Raw genomic sequence first — 20,547 nt, forward strand, 5'->3', positions numbered from 1 at the left:
TTTTGTAAGGAAATGAGATTCCCTTTGACATTAACATGGTGAATTAGTTGATTCTTGAATATTGCCTTCCTAGGATATACTCTGCTTTGTTATGGCATATTCTTTTCATATTGCTAGAATTGACTTTTTAGCATTTTACTGAGTTTTTTTTTCCCTTCTATATCCTTGAAAGATTAGGATATCAGATAACATAGATAAGATTAGGATGTCAGATAACATAGATAAAAGTGACTGTCACTTTTTTTTTTTGTGGTACTGCCTTTATATAGTTTTGATATAAAGGCAATGCTGGCTTCATAAAACAATTTGAAAAGTGTTCCTTTCTCTTCAATTTTCTGGACTAGCCTGTAGAATTGGTGTTATTTCCTTTTTAAAATGTTTCATAGAATTCAACAGTGAAACTATCTGGGAGATATTTTTGATGCTAATTCAATCTTGTTAATAGGTATAGGAGTATTCAGGTGATCTATCCCATCTTGGATGAGTTTCAGTAGTTTGTGGCTTTCATAGTTAGTTTGTTTCAACTAAGTTGTCAAATAAATGTGTATAGGTTTGTTCAAAATAGTCCATGACTATGAATCCATGATCAGCATCTCTTTATGCAGGGTCTATAGTGATAGTGGTATTTTGTGTTTTTTTCTCTGTCAGTCTTACAAGAGACCAAACATATTTATTTTTTCCAAAGAATTCGTTTTTGGTTTCATTGTTTTTTCTATTGTTTTGTCTGTTTGGTTTCATTGTTTTTTCTATTGTTTATCTGTTTGGTTTCATTGTTTTTTCTATTGTTTCTATTGTTTTGTCTCAAATGTCACTGATTTCTGCTCTTACCTTTATTTCTTTCCTTCTGTTTGCTTTGGATTTTCTAGTTTTCCCTAACTTCTCAAGGTGAAAACTTGGGTTATTGATTTGAGACCTCTTTCTTCCTCTAAACATTTACTGTTATAAATTTCCCTTTAATTACTGTTTCAGCTGCACCTCACACATTTTAATACATTTTCATTCTTGTTCATATCAAAATGTTTTCTGATTTTCCTTGAGAATTTTTCCTGCAAAAACACTGGTAGGAAAGGGCAAGGGCAGAGACATTTTAGCATATACCTATGCAACCCACGTGCCTCAACTGCACTGTGACGGTAACTGACAGGCCCAAGCCCAAGTGCGACCTTGACTTCACTTATTTGGTGGACAACTGGGACAGGGATACAGACAAGGACGCAGCCCCACAGACTGCTCTGGGCGTTGGGTAACAGTGCAGGGTGGGGCTTTTGCACTTTGGCACACAGCACATGCTGGCAAAACATGAGCACAAGTCAAGTCAGGCTGAGGACCATGAGCTGACGTGGAGCAATATACAGGAAACAGACAGAATTATCAAGTAGGAAGGGTTGGGAGTTCTGGCGGCTCATACCTTGGCTGGTGTCTGGCTGCAGGGAGCTCAGAGGAAGTGGGGGAGAAGATTCGGGGGCCTCTACTGCTGGGTGCTCGGCCACCGGACAGATGATAAACCACCTCTTCCCAGTATGCAGGACTAAGAGGAAGGACAGAAGCAGCTGGTGAGAGTGAGTAGGTGACCCCTCGCCGCCAATACCAGACCTGATAATGGGGATTTGAGGAATTCATCTCACACCAGTGGGGAGGATGTGCAGCCCGCTCAGGGGGCTCCTCACTGGCATTAGAGGCTCTCATAAGTCCCCCCAGCATGGGCTTATTTCCAAGGTCACCGGAAGTACATCAGTGAAGTGGTAATGCTGGCTGGGGGACCAGCAGGGCAGTGAGTCCACATCATGCTCAGTCCCCACCCAGACCAGACATGGCTCTTCAGACAGGGCAGCTGTCCCCAGATGGGGACACGCTCACCATACACTCCAGCAACCCCCCAGTGTGATGGCCAAAACCCGTACAATATGCTCAGTGGGAGGCCCTTATCAAATGCCTACTGGAAGCAGAGAAAGGACAATGGCAGACATGACTCCTCCAAAGGCATGTCTGATTGGCAGGGACAGCCGTGAAGGGAGACATACCATTTTGCTGGTACACCGGGGCGTTTGCTTGGGATTGGCGATTCTCCTGAAAGAGGTGAAGGATCAGAACTCAGCCGACTGCATGGAACAAGAACTTCCTTCAGAGCACAACACTGTCTCAAATCCTCTAAGAGGCCTCAAGAGCTCGGACATTTTTAACTGGACAGAAGGCACCTACCCTCCCGGCCACCTCACCCAACACTGCATGGCATACAGGTTCCTCTAGCAGGCCACATCACAGCACTGTACTCGCAAAGCCTGGAGCTGGGGTATAAGTAGGCCCAGACCCTCCCAGGACCTCATAACAGGGACTTACCTCCCCAGCACCCAGGCCACAGGTGCTGAGGTGTGGCGGGCTCACCCCAGGGTCGGAGGCACGGTCCACATCTGTATCCTCACTGAGCATATCCTCTGCCTTGTCCATGACATCCTTCATCTGCTCAATGAATGTCTCCCGCTCGGCCTGCAGGATGAAGTCGTGCTCCACCTGCAACAACACATCAGCCCTGCTGGTGGGGCTGTGCCTCAGGCCACTGGCCGCACAGCGTCTTCATTGATGGATTTATTTGGTTTCTACTCTGGACTAAGCCAAGAGGGGAGACACGGCCACTGAGCTCAGTTGCCAACAGCAGGGCTACACAGTTCAGCAAGAAGCCACAGCAGGCCTCCACGTGATGCCCCAGTGCTATCAACAAGAGGCAGCCGCTGGCAGAGGTGGGAGGACAAGCAAGGCTGGCACCAGTACTCCCCTCAGTGGGGCTGGCATGCATGTGCCCAGCGACACAAGGAGACAGTCCCAGGGGAAGGGCCGTGGGCTCATCCAACAGGCATGACGACAGCCTCACCATGTAGGTAGCGATCTCGTCAGGCGCATCCCCATCCAGGTCAAACTTGAACGTCACCATCTTGTGGTTGTGTGTCTCCAACTGGCACTCCACCATCTTGTCGCCCGTGTTGCACACCTAAAGGACACTCAGGCAGTGAGGCCAGGGAGGACACTGTGCCCAGCCTACCCTGTCTTGCCGGCCTGCTCTGCCTGGCTACTCACGTTCAGGATGGTCAGTCGGGGCCGACTGGCCCTCTCCTGGCGGGAGCGCACACGCGTGGACCTGCGGTGATGTTTCCGGGCGGCCTTGCCTTCCAGCTTTCCCCCACCAAATGCACCTTCGCAGCTGTCACTCATCTCTCTTCCAGAAGGGACGTCAGAGCCTCCATAGCTACATGAAAACCAAGAATGTTACAGCACCCAGGGGAACCCAGCCTGCCTCACATGGGAAACTTGGCTTTCCAGAAAACCAACAGAAGCTTTACTGTCTGGGTGAGCTAGGTGGAAACCCCAGAGGGTCTAAAGCTGCCCATGTACAACAGAGGGACCCTGAGCCCACTGCCCCTCCTAACCCTGTAATATCTGGCCTGGACAGTGCTGGGGTCATATGGGGCATATGACCTTTCTGACCTAGGACCTAAGTCTTCTCAGCTCCTGACCTGTGAATCACACTTAATCAGCTCACAGTATATGTCAGGATTAAGACACAACCCACCCCATGCCTTGGTTCCCCCATCTGTTGAACAGCAATGGGAACACATCAACAAGGTGGAGCTACTGTGGCATTTGAGGAGAGTTTGCAGAGCACTGAGCTTGGTGCTGCCATGACCAGGAGGGTGGGACACAAGATCACTTCCTGTAACCAGCTCCCTCCCTAAACGCAACATTGGCCACGCCTGAGGTGCTGGGAGACCTGGGATGTGGGCCGGACTCTGCCCTGCTCTCCCAGCCTTCCACAGTCCCCGGACCTGGTGACTATCCATCCATAGCCTCTCCCTGCTCTCAGCACTGCACACCAGCACCAGGACCCGAAATACAACTGGGAGTATCTGACTACCAAACAACAGCAAGCACTGACAAACCCCCCAGAGGAGCTCCTTGAGGCTCCCCCAGCTCAGGCTTGGAAATGGGCGACATTGTTAGAAGATCTGACATACACGGGCAAAGTGTGCCATTACCTCTCACAGCTCTGAGGGAGGCTGGGCTGCTTGTCCTGTGAGGCCTGCTCCTGAAATAAAACCACGGAAAGGAGGCCAGGTCACATTCATTCCCCCGCGACACAGCCGCGTGCAGTCTGCCATCTCCCCACCATCACCGCCCAGCCCGCCACCCACTCCCTTCTGACTGCAGGGAGCAAATCACGTGCAGGCTGGCAGGAGCGAGGGATTTTATGTTTAACACTTAGAGCCAAGCAGATTCCTATAAGCTGGGGCCACCTCCTTTCCAAACATGTTAACCCACTTTGATCATCCCTACGAGGGAGCACATGGCCCAGGAAGAATTAGCACAGATTCTTCCCATCGCCTCCAAGAAAAGGACTCTGAATCCATGTGTAAAAATCAGGGTCTCCAGCTGGATGTGTGATTAAGGAAAATCCATCCAGGGACAGCAGAGGGAGAAGAACAGCACCCGTGGCTGTCCCTCGACACACACTTCCACCTTCCTGAGGGTATTCCTGACTTCTGGAGCTGAGCCGCAAGGTCACAGCACAGGAGGGCTGCAGTGAGGCTGGGGTCAGGAATCAGGGTGACGGACTGGGGGCTGAGCCCCTAGGGGAGGGCCACACACCTCGGGGGCTGGCTCCACCGTCAGCTGAACGGTCGGGCAGGGACCAGGGATCCCAGGCCCACTGGGCAGTGGCAGGTTAGCAGGCGGCAGGAGCGCAGCGGTCTGGACAGGCACGCTCTGAGGAGCTGCTATCACTGTGGGGGCCAGAGAGCCGGGGAGCTGAGGCAGGAGCTCAGGGACAGGAGGCAGCAGCACTTCCGGCAGAGGCGGGGAGAGAATGGCGGCAGGCGCAGGCACTGTGGCGACCTGGGTGGTGACATCCACAGCATATGTAGGCGGGTGGCCAAGCAGGATCTGAGGACACAGGGGACAGGGATGCGATTGGGGTGCGGGCCATCGCCTCCCCTGAAGGTCCTGGACCAAAGCAGGCGCTTCCATCACCCAAGGGAGTAAGCAAGTGATGAGGACGAACCTCCCCATGCACCCACACCCCACAGTCAAATCACAGCGTGCGTGTATGCAGATTTAGCAAAACCAAGGACAAGACACTCTCATGTCCCCATGGGTATAAAACCAGACCTAAAACCGCACTGCATCCATGAACCTCCAGCTGCTGTCAGGCTGAGAAGCTGAAGTGCGGCACACTTAGCACCTCTCTGGGCTCCCTGCCACCACCCTGCAGGGCCAGATCACGGTGCTACTCCGCCCCAGCCTCCTGTCAGGTCAAAGCCTGTGTTCCAATCCCAGCTGTGAGCAAGAGGGGCTGTGGACCTCAGCCTTCCATGGGGTGACTTAGAAACTGGGCCAGATTCCCTCCTGTTCCCTCTTTAAAGGCTCTCGGGGGAGAGGCTAAGACAGGTTGAAGGAGAGCCATGGCCTGAAACGGCCCTAGTTTGAGGTTTAGGTTGGGAATGGGAATGACCTGCTACAGGGCCTACAAGTATGAGACTGATCAGACATGTGGTATGTGGAGTGAGATGTGAAAGCCACAGCCTAGCTGTGGAACTTTCTCTCCTGGACAGGTGCCCCAGCCTGTCCTTTCTTGGCACAGGGAAGCCTCTGGGCAGCCAGCCTAGCTCATCAGTAAACTCCAGACCCTCTGTTGGCAAGACCACAGGGAGGCCACCAGGCCTGGGCAGTGACCTCTAAGCACCCACACCTTCTCCAGCTGCTAGCTAAGCAGACAACCCAGTGTCAGCAGTGTGCCGGGCCAGCTCACGGCGCAAGACACAGGCCCTGCAATGATACCACACACCCCCAGGCCTCCACTCAGCCCTTGGCTTTCCCCAGATGACCCTGAGCCCTGAGTCAGTATTACTCCAAGTAAGAGATCAGGGAGGTGGTCGCTCAGTCAGGGCACTGGACTGACGATGGGCCTCCTCACACTGGTTTTGAAACAAGCACCAGCCTATTGGGCAATGAAAATCACCCCTTCTCAAAATCAGGGACAAACATCCAGGAGAATCCATGCATACTTATGACAGTGCCTCATTCTAGAATGGATTCAGTGCAAAATGAGTTAGGGGGACACCTGGCCCCGTAGCACACTTTCAGTATGAATCTTCACAATGAAATCAAAAGGGCAGGAGCCTGAACTTAAAAGGCAAAGGACATGCCCACTGGCACATGGCCACTGAGGCTTAGAGCCAAGGCGGGGCCAAGTGGGAGGATCCCTAGGTAAGAGGCTCCCTAGGTAAGAGGATGCCCAGGTGAGAGCCCTGCCCCTAAGGTGAGAGCCCCAGGCCAGCTCCTCTCCACACAGGAGGCTGGGTAACAGGCTTATAGTTACAAAACGCGCATGGGCTGTGCAGGTGTGTGGAGCCACAGGGAGGTCCTCCCAGCCAGCAAGGGGTGTGTCTCTTCACTGGCAGCTCGACAAGCTGCCCATGGCCCTCATCTGGTTCTGAGACAGCATCCTTGTCTGCCATGACTACCTTAGGACCAGTGGCCCATGTACACTCAACACGGCCTAGGTCATCACCAACAGACCCCATCAGAACCCCATTTTCCTCATTTGCTGACTGCAGAGATGGGGGCTGTCCACCTACTTTCCTTTGGCAGGTAACAAGATAAGCAGTGTGAGCCTCTCCAGCACCCATGGAGGGGCTGACGTGGCTGCACCAAGACTGCCAACTCTATCCACGTGAGGGCAGATGCCACAATGCCCAGCATGGCCAGGGACCCTCCGCCCCCACAGACAGCTCCTCCAACACCTGGGAAGGAACCGACAGCGAAGCTTTTAGTCAGCCCAGTCCCCAAGGCTCCTAACACATGCTGGGAAGTAAGAAGAACATTAGACATTCCCCACAACGGGTGAGACGCTGCAGTCATGGGACAGCACTGCCTGCTTGCCCATTCCCACTCTGCTACCCAGGTGAAGGTCCTGAGAAGGAGCAGAGATCTGTGAGCCCCTTATGTGCTAAGGGGTCTCCCAGCGCCTGAAGGGTGGGCCCTGGCCAGCAGGTGGGTTACCTGGCTTCCAGCACTGGCAGCCGGAGCAGCCTGCTCCGGGAGGCGGGCAACACTTGGCTGGTGGGGCTGTGGCAGCACGGGGGGTGTCGGCTGGGGAGCGGCAGCCTGCACAGTCTGCGCTGCGTGGAGGGGAGAAGGCGGGACGTCGCTGGGCACCATCTGCGGAAAGGCCGCTGGGTACACGGGCTGCGCCGGGAGCTGGGCCACAGTGGGGTGAATAGACAGGGCGGCCACGCCCTGTGGGGCCACAGCCAGCAGAGGGATGGCGGTGGCAGTGGCCGCCACATTTGGCACGATGGTCTGGCACGGCACGGCCAGCGGTGCCCCAGCAGGGTGAGGCAGCTTGACTGTCTGCAGAGGCAGAGCCGGCGACGCAGGCAGGGGAGCGGGGGTGGCACTGAGTGGGAGGCTTGGCAAGATGACAGCTGGAGGGAAATACTGAGAGGGGGGAGGCACGGTGGGCCCACTGGTGGCTGGCAGGTCAGGAAGGGCTGTGGGGAGGTTGTCAACTGTGGCCAGTGGAGCGATGGGGGGGACAACAGGAAGTGGAGGCATCTGAAAGAGAACAAGCACGTCAGGACTGGGCCCTGCCGGCAGCACCCTGCACTGGTGAGAGGGGCCACATCACCCCACCAGGACCCGGCCCTGCCGGCAGCACCCTGCACTGGTGAGAGGGGCCACATCACTCCCAGCTTCTGCCCCCAAGACACTTTTCGTGTAGCTGCTGTGGAAGGGAACCAAAACATAAACCCAATTTAAACAAAACCAAGTGTATACGACACTTAAACAGAAGGAAAGACAGGAGGCCTTAGAAGGGTGTGGGATATAGACACGACCTTCAGGATGGCCCCCATTTAGCACTACCTCAGAGTCTCAGGCTGGACCACTCTTCTTGGTTACTGCAAGGATACTGGGGGTCATAATAGTGACCATCAGATACCCAGCTTTGGCATGTTCTCATTCAGAAGTACCAGGACTGTCCAAGCTACCAGACTGGCTCCAAATATCTGAAACTACTTTGGCTGATTCCCTCTAATCTGTGTAAATTCACAATGAGACCAAGTCATTCTTTGACAAGTCATCTGAAAAAAAGCAAATCTTCCAGCCTCTCCTTGCTGGCTGAATGCCCCTGTGCCATGCGGCCTGGGAGAGAACGGCATGTCAAAACAGCAGAGCGCCAGAACCTTCTGTGTCTGGTCTTCCATCCTGGAGACATCTCGTGGATTTTGCACTTGAAACATTTCAGCAGATTCTCTGACAGTTCTAAACTAAAGCCTTTCTGGTTATAGACACATGAGCATCACACAACATGTACCTTTGTGCAGTTATAAGACAGAAAATATGCAAATTGACCTCTGTGTATTTGAAAAGCTACTAAATGCCACGACCACTGGGAGCAAGGTGTTGGATTAACTAGATGCTGAAAGTGACTCCAGTGTAGGAGTGATGAGGACAAGGCAGGTGACAGGCAACAGCTGACATGAAAGCACCTTGTGAGGGGTGCCTGCAAACCGTAGGAACACTCACATCCTCCCTACAAAGAAGCACTTCCCATCCCAGCCCCGTCAACACGCAACAATGGGACCCATGAAATGAAACCCATCCTGCGGTCAAGATTCACTAGAAACATGCATGACCACCGAAAGCATTAGCCTGAGCAAGAGCACCCAAGTATCAATCACGTGCTATCACATGATACTGGTCACATGACACTCCCCAAAAAGACAGTCCAATCTCTGCAGCTGGCAAGCTGCTCAGCTGTCTACTGGACCCCCAAGAATCCATGGTCCACACAGCCTCAGGTAGCTCCATGGAAAACAGTGACCCAAGCTTTGTGCTCACAGCTCCATCCTGGCTCTTCTGGCCTAACTCTGGACTAAACCTTTCCCAATCTTGGATGCATCTGGGGCAGAAGTCAAAGGCAGAACACACCAGCCCAGCTGTCTTGTCACCAGGGAGTGTTTCCTGAGGCACCCACGTGCCCTGAGGACAAGGACTGGCCAACCAGGCTGGGGGAGCAGGCCAGGCTGGAGAGCAGGGGACAGAGAGGTACCTGCGGGGGGATCTGAGCTAGTGGCTGCAGGGGCGCCGGAGGCATCTGGAGGGGCTTCAGCTGAGCAGGGGCCACCACCTGGGAGGCTGGAGCCAGGTACGGAGGCAGGTGGGAGGGCGCTGGCTGCAGAGGGCCCACGGGTTGTGGGGCCAGGACCTGCGGCAAGGGTACCGGCTGGGCCAGGAGAGAAGGCTAGAAAGAGAGAGGGGCTCCTCTTAGATCAATGTCCTCCTGAGATACATACTTAGACACAACACACATGCACACATACCCACAGTGACACACGTTCAAACATCCAGCCTGGAGCCCAGGACACACAGATCTGAGAGGACCACTCTGTGGAATGAGGGCCTTCCAAATGCTGTGTAACCTCAGCTCCACAGATACAAGAGACCCATCCCCACTTCCATCCACACCCCAGGCCCTGGGGAACTGCAGAGAAGGAGCACAGGGGGCCTGGACCTGCCAGGAGGTTCACAGGCCCTGGGCTCAGGCCAGCCAAGATGGACAGGCAGGGCCTGGGGAGACCAAGACACCCATGGCACCCAAAAGGAGGGCAGGCAGCACTCACCTGGTGGGCGGGGGCTGTGGGCTGGCCTGGGCCTGTCGGCACAGGGGCACTGGGCGGTGGCAGTACAGGGGCGAAGCTCATGGCTGGCTCTGGGAAAGGCTGCTGTGGGAGCGGAGGGCGGGCGGGGGGTGGGACAGAGCCCACCGACAGGCCAGGCTGCAGAGAACACACAGAGCCATGCTCAGCAGCTGCCATAAGGCCCGCCACCAAGCACACACTCACCATCTTCAGGGACCCACCTCTCATTCCCTATGTCTGCCATCCTGCCAGGGACACTTTCCTAGGAACAAGATTCAGCAGAAGCAAGATGTGATGGCCCCAAAACCTCCCAACCAGGGAATGTGCTAGAATTTCAATTCCACAGAGTATCATGCAACCAAGAGATTTGTGGAACCTTGGAAAACACTTGTGATGGCATTAACTGAGGGAAAGATAAACATGCACACATCTCTCATTTATAGAGCTGAATAAAAGGTGTACATGCAGATATATTCACAAACAGAATATGGAAACATGGGGATAAAAAGCGGGACAGAGCCAGAGAGAAGGGTGTTCTGCAGAGCTGCGAGTCTCCCATGACTCGCCATCAGAAGAGAAATGAGGCCACAGATGTGAGCCTTCAGCACCAGGCAAAGCATAGACACGGAATGGGAAAGTCAGAAATATGAGCGCTGGATGCTTGATGCTGCTAACTTGCTCCTTTTTAGGTACAATAATGGTCCTGGGCTTTGTTTTCAGAGTCTTGATCCTGTAGAGATATAGATGGAAATATCTTGGGGGCAAAATATCCTTCTGTCTAGGATTTACTTCAAAATACTGGGGGTGCGAGCAGGTGAGAGCTATGGAAAAAAACACAGAGATGACTTCTGAAGCTGAGAACACATTGACATCAGAAGCTTCTCTCACTTGAGGTTTTCTAGATGAAACAGGTGACCATCATTTCCAAAACCATTATCACTCACTTCATCTTTCACAGTAAATGCTGTATGAAAAGCAGCGTGGGGTAGGATGGAATCTCTCCTTTGCATTTACTTGAAGCCACAGGGCAGAATGAGTCACCTGCGCACATGTTCCCAGAGCCACAGTCCCTGGCCCAGTGGGAGTCAGGCGCTCAGGCAGCCCGGAAGCCTCAGAGAAGCAGCTTGTATTCCTGACTCCACCGGCTGTGCCCTTCCTTCCCTGGGTCCTAGGGGCACATTACTATGGCAACACTCCCCAGGAACCCTCGGTGCACTCGGGGGACCCCTTCTGTCCAAGGTGTTTCTGCATAAATCGGCAAGAGATGGGAGAGAGCACCCCAGCCAATGTCAGGTGCTTCCTGGCCTGGCCCCCAACTTCCCTGTGCTCGGGCATCCTGTGAGCCAAACCCGCAGGAAACATGCAGCACTGCAGAGACCCGGGTAAAGAACACACTGTGTGACCTGCCCTAGAGGGAATGAGGGCCTGTGGATGGGTCTGGCTCAGCCCCGGCATGGGCAACCTAAAGCCAAGAACCACTGCTCTGAGCAGTGAACTCTTCTTGCTGTAAAATCATATTTCACTTAATTTTGTGAAACAGGGCAAATTGCAAAATGCAAATTGGAAATGAATCCTGGGCTCCGGTTAGCAGAGGCAAATGCTTCAGCTGTTTTTCCAAGGGGACTTTTCTGAGCCTGAGCAGACAGGAGGGGAGGGAAGAGAGACAGAGGTGGCTGGAAAGGCTGGCACCTGGCACTCAGGGAGCCCCAAAAGGCAGCCACAGTGCGAGAGCACATGATCGAAAGGACACGCAAAAGCGAGGAAGTGAGGGCGCGTCTGGGCGCCGCGGTAACCGAGGACCCGGCAGGAGAGGCTCCTCGGGCAGAGGCTCCTGGGCCTGAGGAGCATCTAAATCTCCCTGTGGACCCCTCTCCACAGCCCAGCTCAAGGGCAACTTCTCTGGGACTGACTGATTGGGGACTGGGAGACAAGCAATTGTTCTGCTTTCTTCGGCATTAGAAAAAAATCAAAATAAAACAATAAATGAAATGTGACTCCCTCATCTAACAATTTCCATCTCATCTAACAGCCTTAGGTTTTCCATATCTTACAAATGTTTCCACAGGCATAAGCATGAGGCCCTTTCAATCCCACTTCTGAAATATCACTAAAAACATTTCATATGATTTGGTTATTTCCATACCTCTAACTTTTAACGGCTGTATAATAAGCAGAGGAGAAATGCCGGGAGGTACTTAACACTCTCTCAGTGAAGCTGGACACTGAGACAAAGTCAAAGATCTCAGTGCTATAAATGATGCTTTTCCATCGCCTTTGCAACAGTCAGAAGTAACTTTTCAGGTCCAGCGTATAGGGCAGGACCTCACCAGCTTTATCGCAGCTTTGTATGTACGGGTGTCACTGGGCTCTGTTTTCAGGATTTTCTCATCTAGCAGGTCTTTGAGGGTACATCACAGGCTGCTCCAGCCTGCAGCCCTGCAGTTACCAGCAAGGATGGACCTCCTGCAGGCCCACTTTTGCATGGTTCCAACTGACAACAGGCCAGCACAGACTGAATGAACCATCACAGACTCTAGGCCATGTGGGCCAGAACATTGGCCAGAAAGGTTGGGCTGACTCACCGTGGCAGGCTGCTGGTAGGCCCCTAGGGAGGGCAGGCTATGTGGCAGGACGGGCCCATCACTCACGCTCACAGGGGGGCTGCACACACACTGGGAGGCGGGTGGTGCTCCGTCTGCCAGCGACCCCAGCACAACACTCTGCTGGCTACTCTGCGAGTCTGAATACACCGTTGAGCCCTGGCCACTGTCGAACGTGCTGTCCGCTGGGGAGGGAGGAAAAAAGCATGGCTCAAAGCAGGCACCTCCAAACTTCACCCCCACAGCACGTCGCACAAGTCCCAGGGAACGCAAACGTGGGACAGCTTGTCCGTGTGTTTTCTTCTGTAAAATAAGACTTGATTGCATTTGCAGATCACAAACATAATAAACGTGCATCATTTTAAACAATCACCTATACAAAGGCTATAACTGCACCACCCGGAAATGGCCCTGGGAGCCCGTACCCCACACTGCCTGACACCTGTTGGTTCTCACGATGGACTACCACAGATCCCAGATGGGCAACTCACACCATCCTCTGTAGGCAGGCCGGCCACCTCCACCAGCTTACAGAGAGGGACCTCACCTGCCACCTGCCCTGGCCCTGAAAGTGGGCGCTTTCAGTTCTTCAAAGGTAGAAGATCGAATGTCCAAGTTAGGAAAAGCTGCAGTCATGTGGAGGAAATAATTACCAGCTGTGTTTTATAGGGGGAGAGGGCCCTGACCACCTCCATTCACCACAGCAAAGAGCCTGAATTAGGAAGACTTAGGTCCAAATCTAACCCCTCAGTTCACAGGCTCAAGTCTAAAGTGGCTGGAAAATGGGGGCTGACAAGGCCTGTGCCCTACAGGGAGGCCATGAGCGGAGGACTCAAAGGCTCTGCAGCCTCCAGAGAGCCTCCCAAGAGGCCAGCCTCACCCAAGGTAAGCCTAGACTGGCCTGTCAAACCCAGCCTGGGTGGAGCTGCCTGTACAAGGTGGCACAGACAGGACCGCCATGGCCCACAGGCTGGTCTCACCAAGACACACCTGGGAGGAGAGGGCACCTGCATGGTCGTGCCAGGCAAGAATGAAGAGCAGAAACCCGTTTGAAGTGGCGTTTTTGTTTTACTGCCTCCGGATTCCAAAAGCTACGTAAACATTAGGATTTGCCATCCATGAACACCAAGCTACTTCTACAGGACGCCTTTCGGTGTGAGTTTTAACTTTCAATTTTCACCTTAAACAAATAAAGTAAAGAGAACGCTTGTTGGCTTTACAACAAAATAATTTTTCCCGAGAGCTGAGCAGAACTTATTTTGACCCAGGAAGACTTACGAATGGTGAGGTTTGATTGTGAAAAACCAATGAAACACGTGGCTCTGATTTCTGATGAGGGGGCCAGCAGTCATCGTTACTTAGAGAGAGAGAGAGAGACAGAAACAGAGGCCAGGTGTGTGCATATGCTAAATGGGGAGTGTGGGCCATGAAAGAAAGATGAGACAGAGAAAGTGCACGAGAGTGAACGCGACCAATTTCAAGTAGGGTGATTTTAACCATATAAGTGACATTTTACATTTCTAAGTGAATGTGTTTATTTGTATAATAAAAATTACTTTAAAAAATCATTTCTAAGCTATTGAAAACTTGTGTTCTCACAGTCACTGACGCTGGCTTGAGCTTGATCTGGACTGTGGTGGGTAGCTTACAGAACGCACAGTGGGAAGTTATCTGATACTCGCTGCACCTTCTGATATATGAAAGCCTGTGTGCCCATCTTGCTACCTAAGACCAGGTCCTCTACAGTGGTGTGTGTGCTGCTTGGTGTCCCCACTAGTTGATCTTTATGAAGCCAGAGTGGTCCAGCCGACCACAGGCACTGCGGCCAGAGGGACAGCTGAGCGCAGGCTTTCTGCTCTGACCCAGAGCAAGGTGCAGAAGAGCATGCACAGGATGCTGGACTGTGGATTACAGGGAGACACGGTGCGTGTGCACGCTCCACGTGCGTGTGTCCAGAGGCTGTCTGGAAGGTGTAATCTCTGGAAGTGAAAGTTAAAAGACATTTAACATCAGTGACCTCCAGGGAAGAAAATTAACTGGCTTGTACTGTATATCCTCTTGGATTTTCTAAATTGTATACAATGTGACTATATTATCTACTTTAAAAAAAAAGATTGGGTTGGCCATAAACTTTGGGCTTTTCTGTGCGATGTCTTGGAAAAACCCAAGCAAACCTGTAGGCCAACCCAATACAATAAATGGGTAAAGATGTTTTTGAAAACTACGGCCATGACATGAAGCACATTCTTCACTCTTAGTCAGGAAGCGGATCCGTGTGCAGACACAACATCCACTATAAACTCATCTGTCGATTCATGTCTGTGCAGCAGGTCAAGCCTGTATCATGACATCTTACCACAGCACAGCCTATTCTAGGTCCCAGACTGTATCCCTGCAAAGTTTAACAAAAGAAGATTTCTTAATTCCTGTCCTAAAAATTGTCCAACCAAAAATTATGTTCTCAAAGTATGTAGTGGTATGCCAGGTGTGGAAAGCTTTTTCCTACAAAAAGTTTATACTTGTGAATTAATTTTTTGGTTTATCAGAAAATGTAGTAATGATGTAACAACTCTATCCTCCAAAGCAAACTTGAGCAGGGAGGAGACAAGTAGACAGTTGGCAACTCGTCTTAAAGTGATGGCCAGCAGCTGGTTTGAATTTAAACAGCCTACTTTGAAGAACGTTTAGCTATTCTACTGATAAAGAAAGGATGTAACTATTAAATAAACAGACTATTTTGGTCTTTCCACACAAAAACACCTAAAATAGTGACCTGGAAGGGCGGCTCAGCTCTCCATGCTTATTCACAGAACAGACAGAAAAGGCTACATCCTCCATCCATGGCTCACAGCTGAATTTTGAAGATACTGAGGGTAAAGGCAGAATTTCTACTCAGACTTAAAGACGACACTGGATTCTCCCTTCCAGTGGTCTGAGATGAAGCCAGGTATAAAGTAATTCTCACCAATCCATCGGTGACATTCCCTGGGAAACACTAAAGGGCACAAGAAGGGAGGTAACCTTGGGGACGGATAATCCAAGCAGGAAAACTCACAACCAAGACCACAGCACGACTGGAGGCTGTAGCCACTGGCAGCCTCAGAACCACAGCACGTGGCTCCGATGCCTCCACCGGTCAGGGAATCCAGGGTGGAGGTATGGCCCTCAGGTGCCCTGTGAGGCTGGGCTGAGAGCCTCCAGAGGGGATAAGTAGCTGAACTGAGTCAGCTCCAGCCCCGATGGCTCAGTTCTGAGTCTGCCCTGGGAAGCCAGACTTCAGGGAGCCTCTGGTCACAGATCTCTTTGCCACATGGGGATGCCTCCCAGGGGAATTCCTCCCTGGAGAAATGCTTGCCCACACCGATCATTCATACCCACAGGTGGGTTAGAGGGACGGGTGGTGCAGGGGGAGGGGGCGCCTGGAGAGGCAGCACTCACAGGCCAGGGAGGTGGCGCTGGCCGGCAGCGCAGGGGTGAGGAGGTGCTGGTCGGCCTCGGGCTCCTCGGACTCTGGCAGCCCGGCCTGTGAGTGGTAGGTCACCTGGACCTGCAGGGGCGTGGGTGGGCCCCTGGCCTTGTCAGGGCTGCCGAGGTCCCGCTGCTCCTGGGGCTGCAGCGCTGGCCAGATCCTCTTTCGCCGCCACTGGATCAATGCCACACGGTCACGGATGGACTTGGCCACAATCTTCACGTCACTCTCATGGAAAAATCCTGACTCAATCTGCAAAGGAAATCTCCATGTCATTACTGGGACCAGCTCCAGCTGCACACCCCACTTCCAGGGGACCCTGCCATCTGCACGGCTACCTCCTGCCTGAGGAGTCTCTGCCCTAGGTCCCCTCCCAGGGTCCCTCACCCTCATAACCACGTTTACCAATCATCCCTGTCATGGACACTCTCCTCATCCCGGAAGTGAACGTCCTCCCACCACTGACTGTAGATCCACGGGGAGACTGACCATCTAAACCTACAATAATCCAGCTCCTGGGTCTGTGGCAACACAGCCGATGCTCGTAACCACGGGCCAGGTGTGTGAGGGGAAGGGCGATCCCAATCTGCCTCTGGCAGGGCCAGAACACAGGGCAGACTCCCACCGGCTGGGCCCCAGGGCTTTCCTGGAGCCCCTCCCTCAGGCTGGCCAAGGGCAGGAAGGAGGTCCGGGCTGCATCTGTGTGCTCAGGGACAGGTACAAGGAGCCTCAGCCGACACTGTCCTCAGTGTCATCCTGGGCACTCTCCGAGAAACCACAGAGGCTGGAGAAAAGAGGTACATTTAGTAACAAGAGACCAAGAAGGTGTCATGCCTAGCAAAACTCTGAACCCAATTCACCCAACAGAGCATTTGAGAGCATCTGTAAAGGAGTCAACAATCTCAAGGAAACATCACGGTGCCCTCTGAGAATACCTGTGGCAAAACCAGGAAACAGCGGCAGCCAGGCTCCTCCCCAACACTGTGGGATTCCCCACGTGAAAAGAGAAAACAAAAAAACAGAGCCTGTGGCGCTGGGTGGGAATGGTGTGAACTCACAGTTTTCAAAGTACAATAGACACAAACACACCAGATGTAGATGTGAGCACATACAACACACGGTGTAGTGCCTGCTTCTGAACCACCCACGGAGTGGGCCGGGGGCAACGACAGCCAAGTGGAGCCCAGCTGCCGTGACAGTGCAGGGCTCCCCATGAGACGGCAGGTTCAGGCTTGCGGGGAAAGGGCGGGGGAGTCGGACATCTCACTGTGCCTGAAATCGAGGACATGCTGGGAAGACGACAGACAGCAGGACAACACGGAAGCCAGCGTCCAAGGCCTCCTACTGGCTGAATCTGGGGCACTCTGAGCACTAAAATAAAGTGACACCATGATGGTTTGAAGGACATGTCCACAAACGCACACAGGAGAAACAAAACTGATCTGTGGGGGCAGAAGTGCTCGGTTTGCTGCCAATATGAGGTTACACAATGGACTGCCACATACATGCAGCTTGTCTCTCTGCCTCTCAGCCCTCTCGGCCTCTGTCTCTCTGTGCCGCTCTGTCTCTGTGTCCGTCTTTCTCTTTCTCCATCTGTCTCTCTGCCTCTGTCTCTCTCTCTCTCTCAGTCTGTTTCTCCCTTTATTTCTTTCCCTCCTGTGGATCACTCTCCCGTGAAGCCACTCTTGCCATGAGGCATCACTGGACAGCTCCAGACCCTTGGTGGGCAGGGCTGCTCTTGGGATTCTGACAGCTGAGGCAGCTGTGAGCAAAGTCCCCATGTGTGGGAAACAGACACGAATATATTCAGGGTGCTCAGACGGTAAAGAATCTACCTGCAGTGCAGGAGACCCGGGTTCGATCCCTGGATTGGGAAGATCCCCTGGAGAAGGAAATGGCAACCCACTCCAGTATCCTTGCCTGGAAAATCTCACAGAGGAGCCTGATGGGCTGCAGTCCATGGGGTCGCAAAGAGTCGGGCACAACTGAGCAACAAACACTAACTAAAGTCATCTGGAACAGACCTGTCCTGCATTTGCCACTTCCCTCTAAGTTTGTGATTACTTCAAAAGACTCCTGTCAGAAGACAACTCCATTGGACAGAATGAACTGTGCAGACGTCCACCCTGAGGCTCCCACCAGGCTCAGCCCAGGACGGCGGAGGTGCAAGCAGGTCTGTGCCCACAGCCGGGACTCGCTGAAGAGGCCGAGAAGGTTCCGCGCCCACCCTCAGTGCTACCCTCATGGCCAACCTGACCAGAGGCCGCTGAAAAGAAGGCATCCCACAGACGCACCTGCCTTCCATTTCTATTTTCTGCCCATGACCCATTTTTCCTTACGTCTCCATTTTCACAGTCACCACCCAGTGATCCTCTCCAAAGTGTTCCTTCTATTTTTTCCCAATCAGGAGAGAATTTGGCCACACTGGGGCATCCTGTTATCTGGAGGCTGTGAAGGTGGAAGGGCTGGTACCACTGACAAAAGAGCCCTGGGCTAGGCTCCAAGCCCCCTCCCCTCCCACCCTTGGGGGTCTACATAAGGGGTCACTTCCAGATCAAAGCCAGCCCAGGTCCCTAAAGAACTCACCCTTCTCTCAGCCATGGGGGCGTCTTTGTTCTGATCCACATCCACGTGGGCCACCTCACTGTATCCTCTACCCACCCCCAGCGCCCCCCGCCTCCCCTGCTCCCCACAGGACCTGCTGGAAGTTGACAGTAGAGGGAGAAGAGAAAGCTATCCCATCGGCCTCCTCCCACCCCCAGTAGCCTCAGGAAGGCAGCCTCATCATCTTCAAAACTTAACGCTCGCTAACCTCAGGCGTTAACAACAGGGCAGCCCAGAAAGGGGACCAGGTCCTAAAACTGTGTTGGGTTAAAGCTATCAGCAAGTGACCACCCAGCAGAGCTGCCAGGAGGCTGTGAGCTCTGGAAGTCTCCCCAGCTCAGGCTGTCTCCAGGGATAGCCCACGAAAGGCTCAGGCAGCTACCATAAGGACCCCAGGGAGGAGAGCCTCAGACCCCAGTTTTAGGTCTGGTGTTTACAGATGGGTGCGGAGGGTAGGGGAGGGAAAGGGAAGGAAGGGGAGTTAGACCTTCACCAAGGGCTGCAGCACTAGCACTGACCTACAAGGCCCAGCCAGGAGACAGGAGTTGCAACCAGTAACAACTGGGGCATTTACACAGGAGGAAGACCCCACTGTGCAAATGCAGTCATGTTCAGCTCATCACAGGTGTCCAGGGCTCTGGGTTCATTCTGTTTCTTAACAGAGTGCTGGGTATATGATGGTTTTTATTATTCCTTAACTGAACACAATGATGTGCCGCCCTCTGCACGGATGCCATACAGCATGGAGGGTGTGCCCATGAAAAAGTGCTTTTAAAGAAAACACAGGAGAGGAAATGGGGAGAAGCCAGGCCCAAGGCCTGTGCTGTGAACTCTCAGAGACACCTTCTGCCCATGAGTCCAGGCAGGTGCTAGAGACTTGGTAAAGACAGGGCCACAGCTACAGGCACAGGCATGTACCCAAGGGCCTGGGGGCCATAGGCATTCTCTATGTTGAGCCATACGAGGGATGAGTCCTCTCAGGAAGGTAGGCAGGTCCTGGGAAGGGATCCAGGCCACGTTTGGGCACCGCGGTCCTGTAACTGAAGAGTGTCCAGAACAAACCAAGAATGGAGCCAGAGCTGCAGGACGTACCTGGCGTAGCTGAGACACAGATGGCTCCAGCTGTCTGGGTCCCAGGTGCCTCCAGGACATGCCACCACGTGAATCTGTGTCCCCTGCCATTCTCATACCACCGCTATGTAGTGTTCACAGGGGAATGAGAATGCTGTTCATCACCTGTGCTTTCTGAGGTGCCTGCACGTTGACAGACACCAGCCCTCAAGGCCGTCCAAGGACCTACTTCATCTCTAAGCAGGGCTGTCCCAGCCCCCGGCCTGCCTCCCCTGCTCTTAACACCAGGACAGCTAGAGCTGCAGGCCAGGTACTCCCAATCTCCACGGTCCCTCCAGGATGCTCGCCAAATGCAACTCAGCCTCATGAATCTCAGCTCACAGGATACCAGCCTACACATGACCTTGATCGCTACTTATGTCTATGCTTTAAACCTCAGCAGAAAACATGGAGGGACCAGCGTCACAGTATGGGGGAAAAAAAGGTCCTGAATTCATAGGACTGATGGGCTGGTAACTCTTTTTTTTTTTTTTTTTAACTTTTTTAATGTGGAATCTAAAATATAATTAATCTATTGATATATATAAAACAGAATAGACTCACAGACATGAAAAACAAACTATGGTTACCAAAGGAGAAAGGGAGGGGGAGGGGCAAATTAGGTATAGGGATTAACAAACTACTATACTAAAATAGATAAGCTGGTAATTAACTTAAAGCAACTCTCAGCAAATATGCAGCAATTCAACAGCACTATGCAAGGTCATAGAAAGATACTCTGGGAAGCCATGGAGCTAAATAATTCTATTAAATCCGATTATAGCAGAGGTGTCTGTTTCTAAGTCCAGGAATGTGACCAGCAGCTGGGAAGGAGTCCTGACACGGGCACCATGCCATCAGCAGGACGTCATACCCTCCACACATGCCAGCAGAGGCACAGGCTGCTGTCAAGGGCAGGGCAGGGTCCTGGGTAGCCATGCACCTCCCACTCCTGTCATGCACCAACCTGCTGCAACCCCCAAACCAAGCTCCACGGACCCCTCACCTGACATGTGCCCAGTCCCCCAAGGTCCCCTTGGTTTATGACTCCCACACCTTACATGGCATGGCCAGC

At 52.8% G+C, this 20,547-nt stretch overlaps 1 protein-coding gene across 9 annotated transcripts in view; it reads right to left on the reverse strand.

The window, feature by feature from the left end:
- WNK2 (WNK lysine deficient protein kinase 2) overlaps positions 1-20,547 on the reverse strand; it is a 146,872-nt gene that overhangs the window by 69,010 nt on the left and 57,315 nt on the right. For 6 of the 9 annotated variants that reach the window (XM_070375260.1, XM_070375258.1, XM_070375255.1 and 3 more), the window contains exons 8-19: positions 15,728-16,010; positions 12,272-12,474; positions 9,672-9,827; positions 9,101-9,292; positions 7,048-7,602; positions 4,636-4,929; positions 4,026-4,075; positions 3,070-3,238; positions 2,867-2,983; positions 2,338-2,508; positions 2,022-2,067; positions 1,409-1,528 (exon numbers count right to left, since the gene is read on the reverse strand). In XM_070375260.1, coding sequence (XP_070231361.1) covers positions 1,409-1,528; positions 2,022-2,067; positions 2,338-2,508; positions 2,867-2,983; positions 3,070-3,238; positions 4,026-4,075; positions 4,636-4,929; positions 7,048-7,602; positions 9,101-9,292; positions 9,672-9,827; positions 12,272-12,474; positions 15,728-16,010 — 2,356 coding nt within the window. The remainder of the gene's footprint in view (positions 1-1,408; positions 1,529-2,021; positions 2,068-2,337; positions 2,509-2,866; positions 2,984-3,069; positions 3,239-4,025; positions 4,076-4,635; positions 4,930-7,047; positions 7,603-9,100; positions 9,293-9,671; positions 9,828-12,271; positions 12,475-15,727; positions 16,011-20,547) is intronic. The other 3 variants (XM_070375261.1, XM_070375259.1, XM_070375262.1) reach the window with 3 other exon arrangements.

Source organism: Bos mutus, chromosome 8, assembly GCF_027580195.1.
Source record: "Bos mutus isolate GX-2022 chromosome 8, NWIPB_WYAK_1.1, whole genome shotgun sequence".
Classification (NCBI taxonomy): domain Eukaryota; kingdom Metazoa; phylum Chordata; class Mammalia; order Artiodactyla; family Bovidae; genus Bos; species Bos mutus.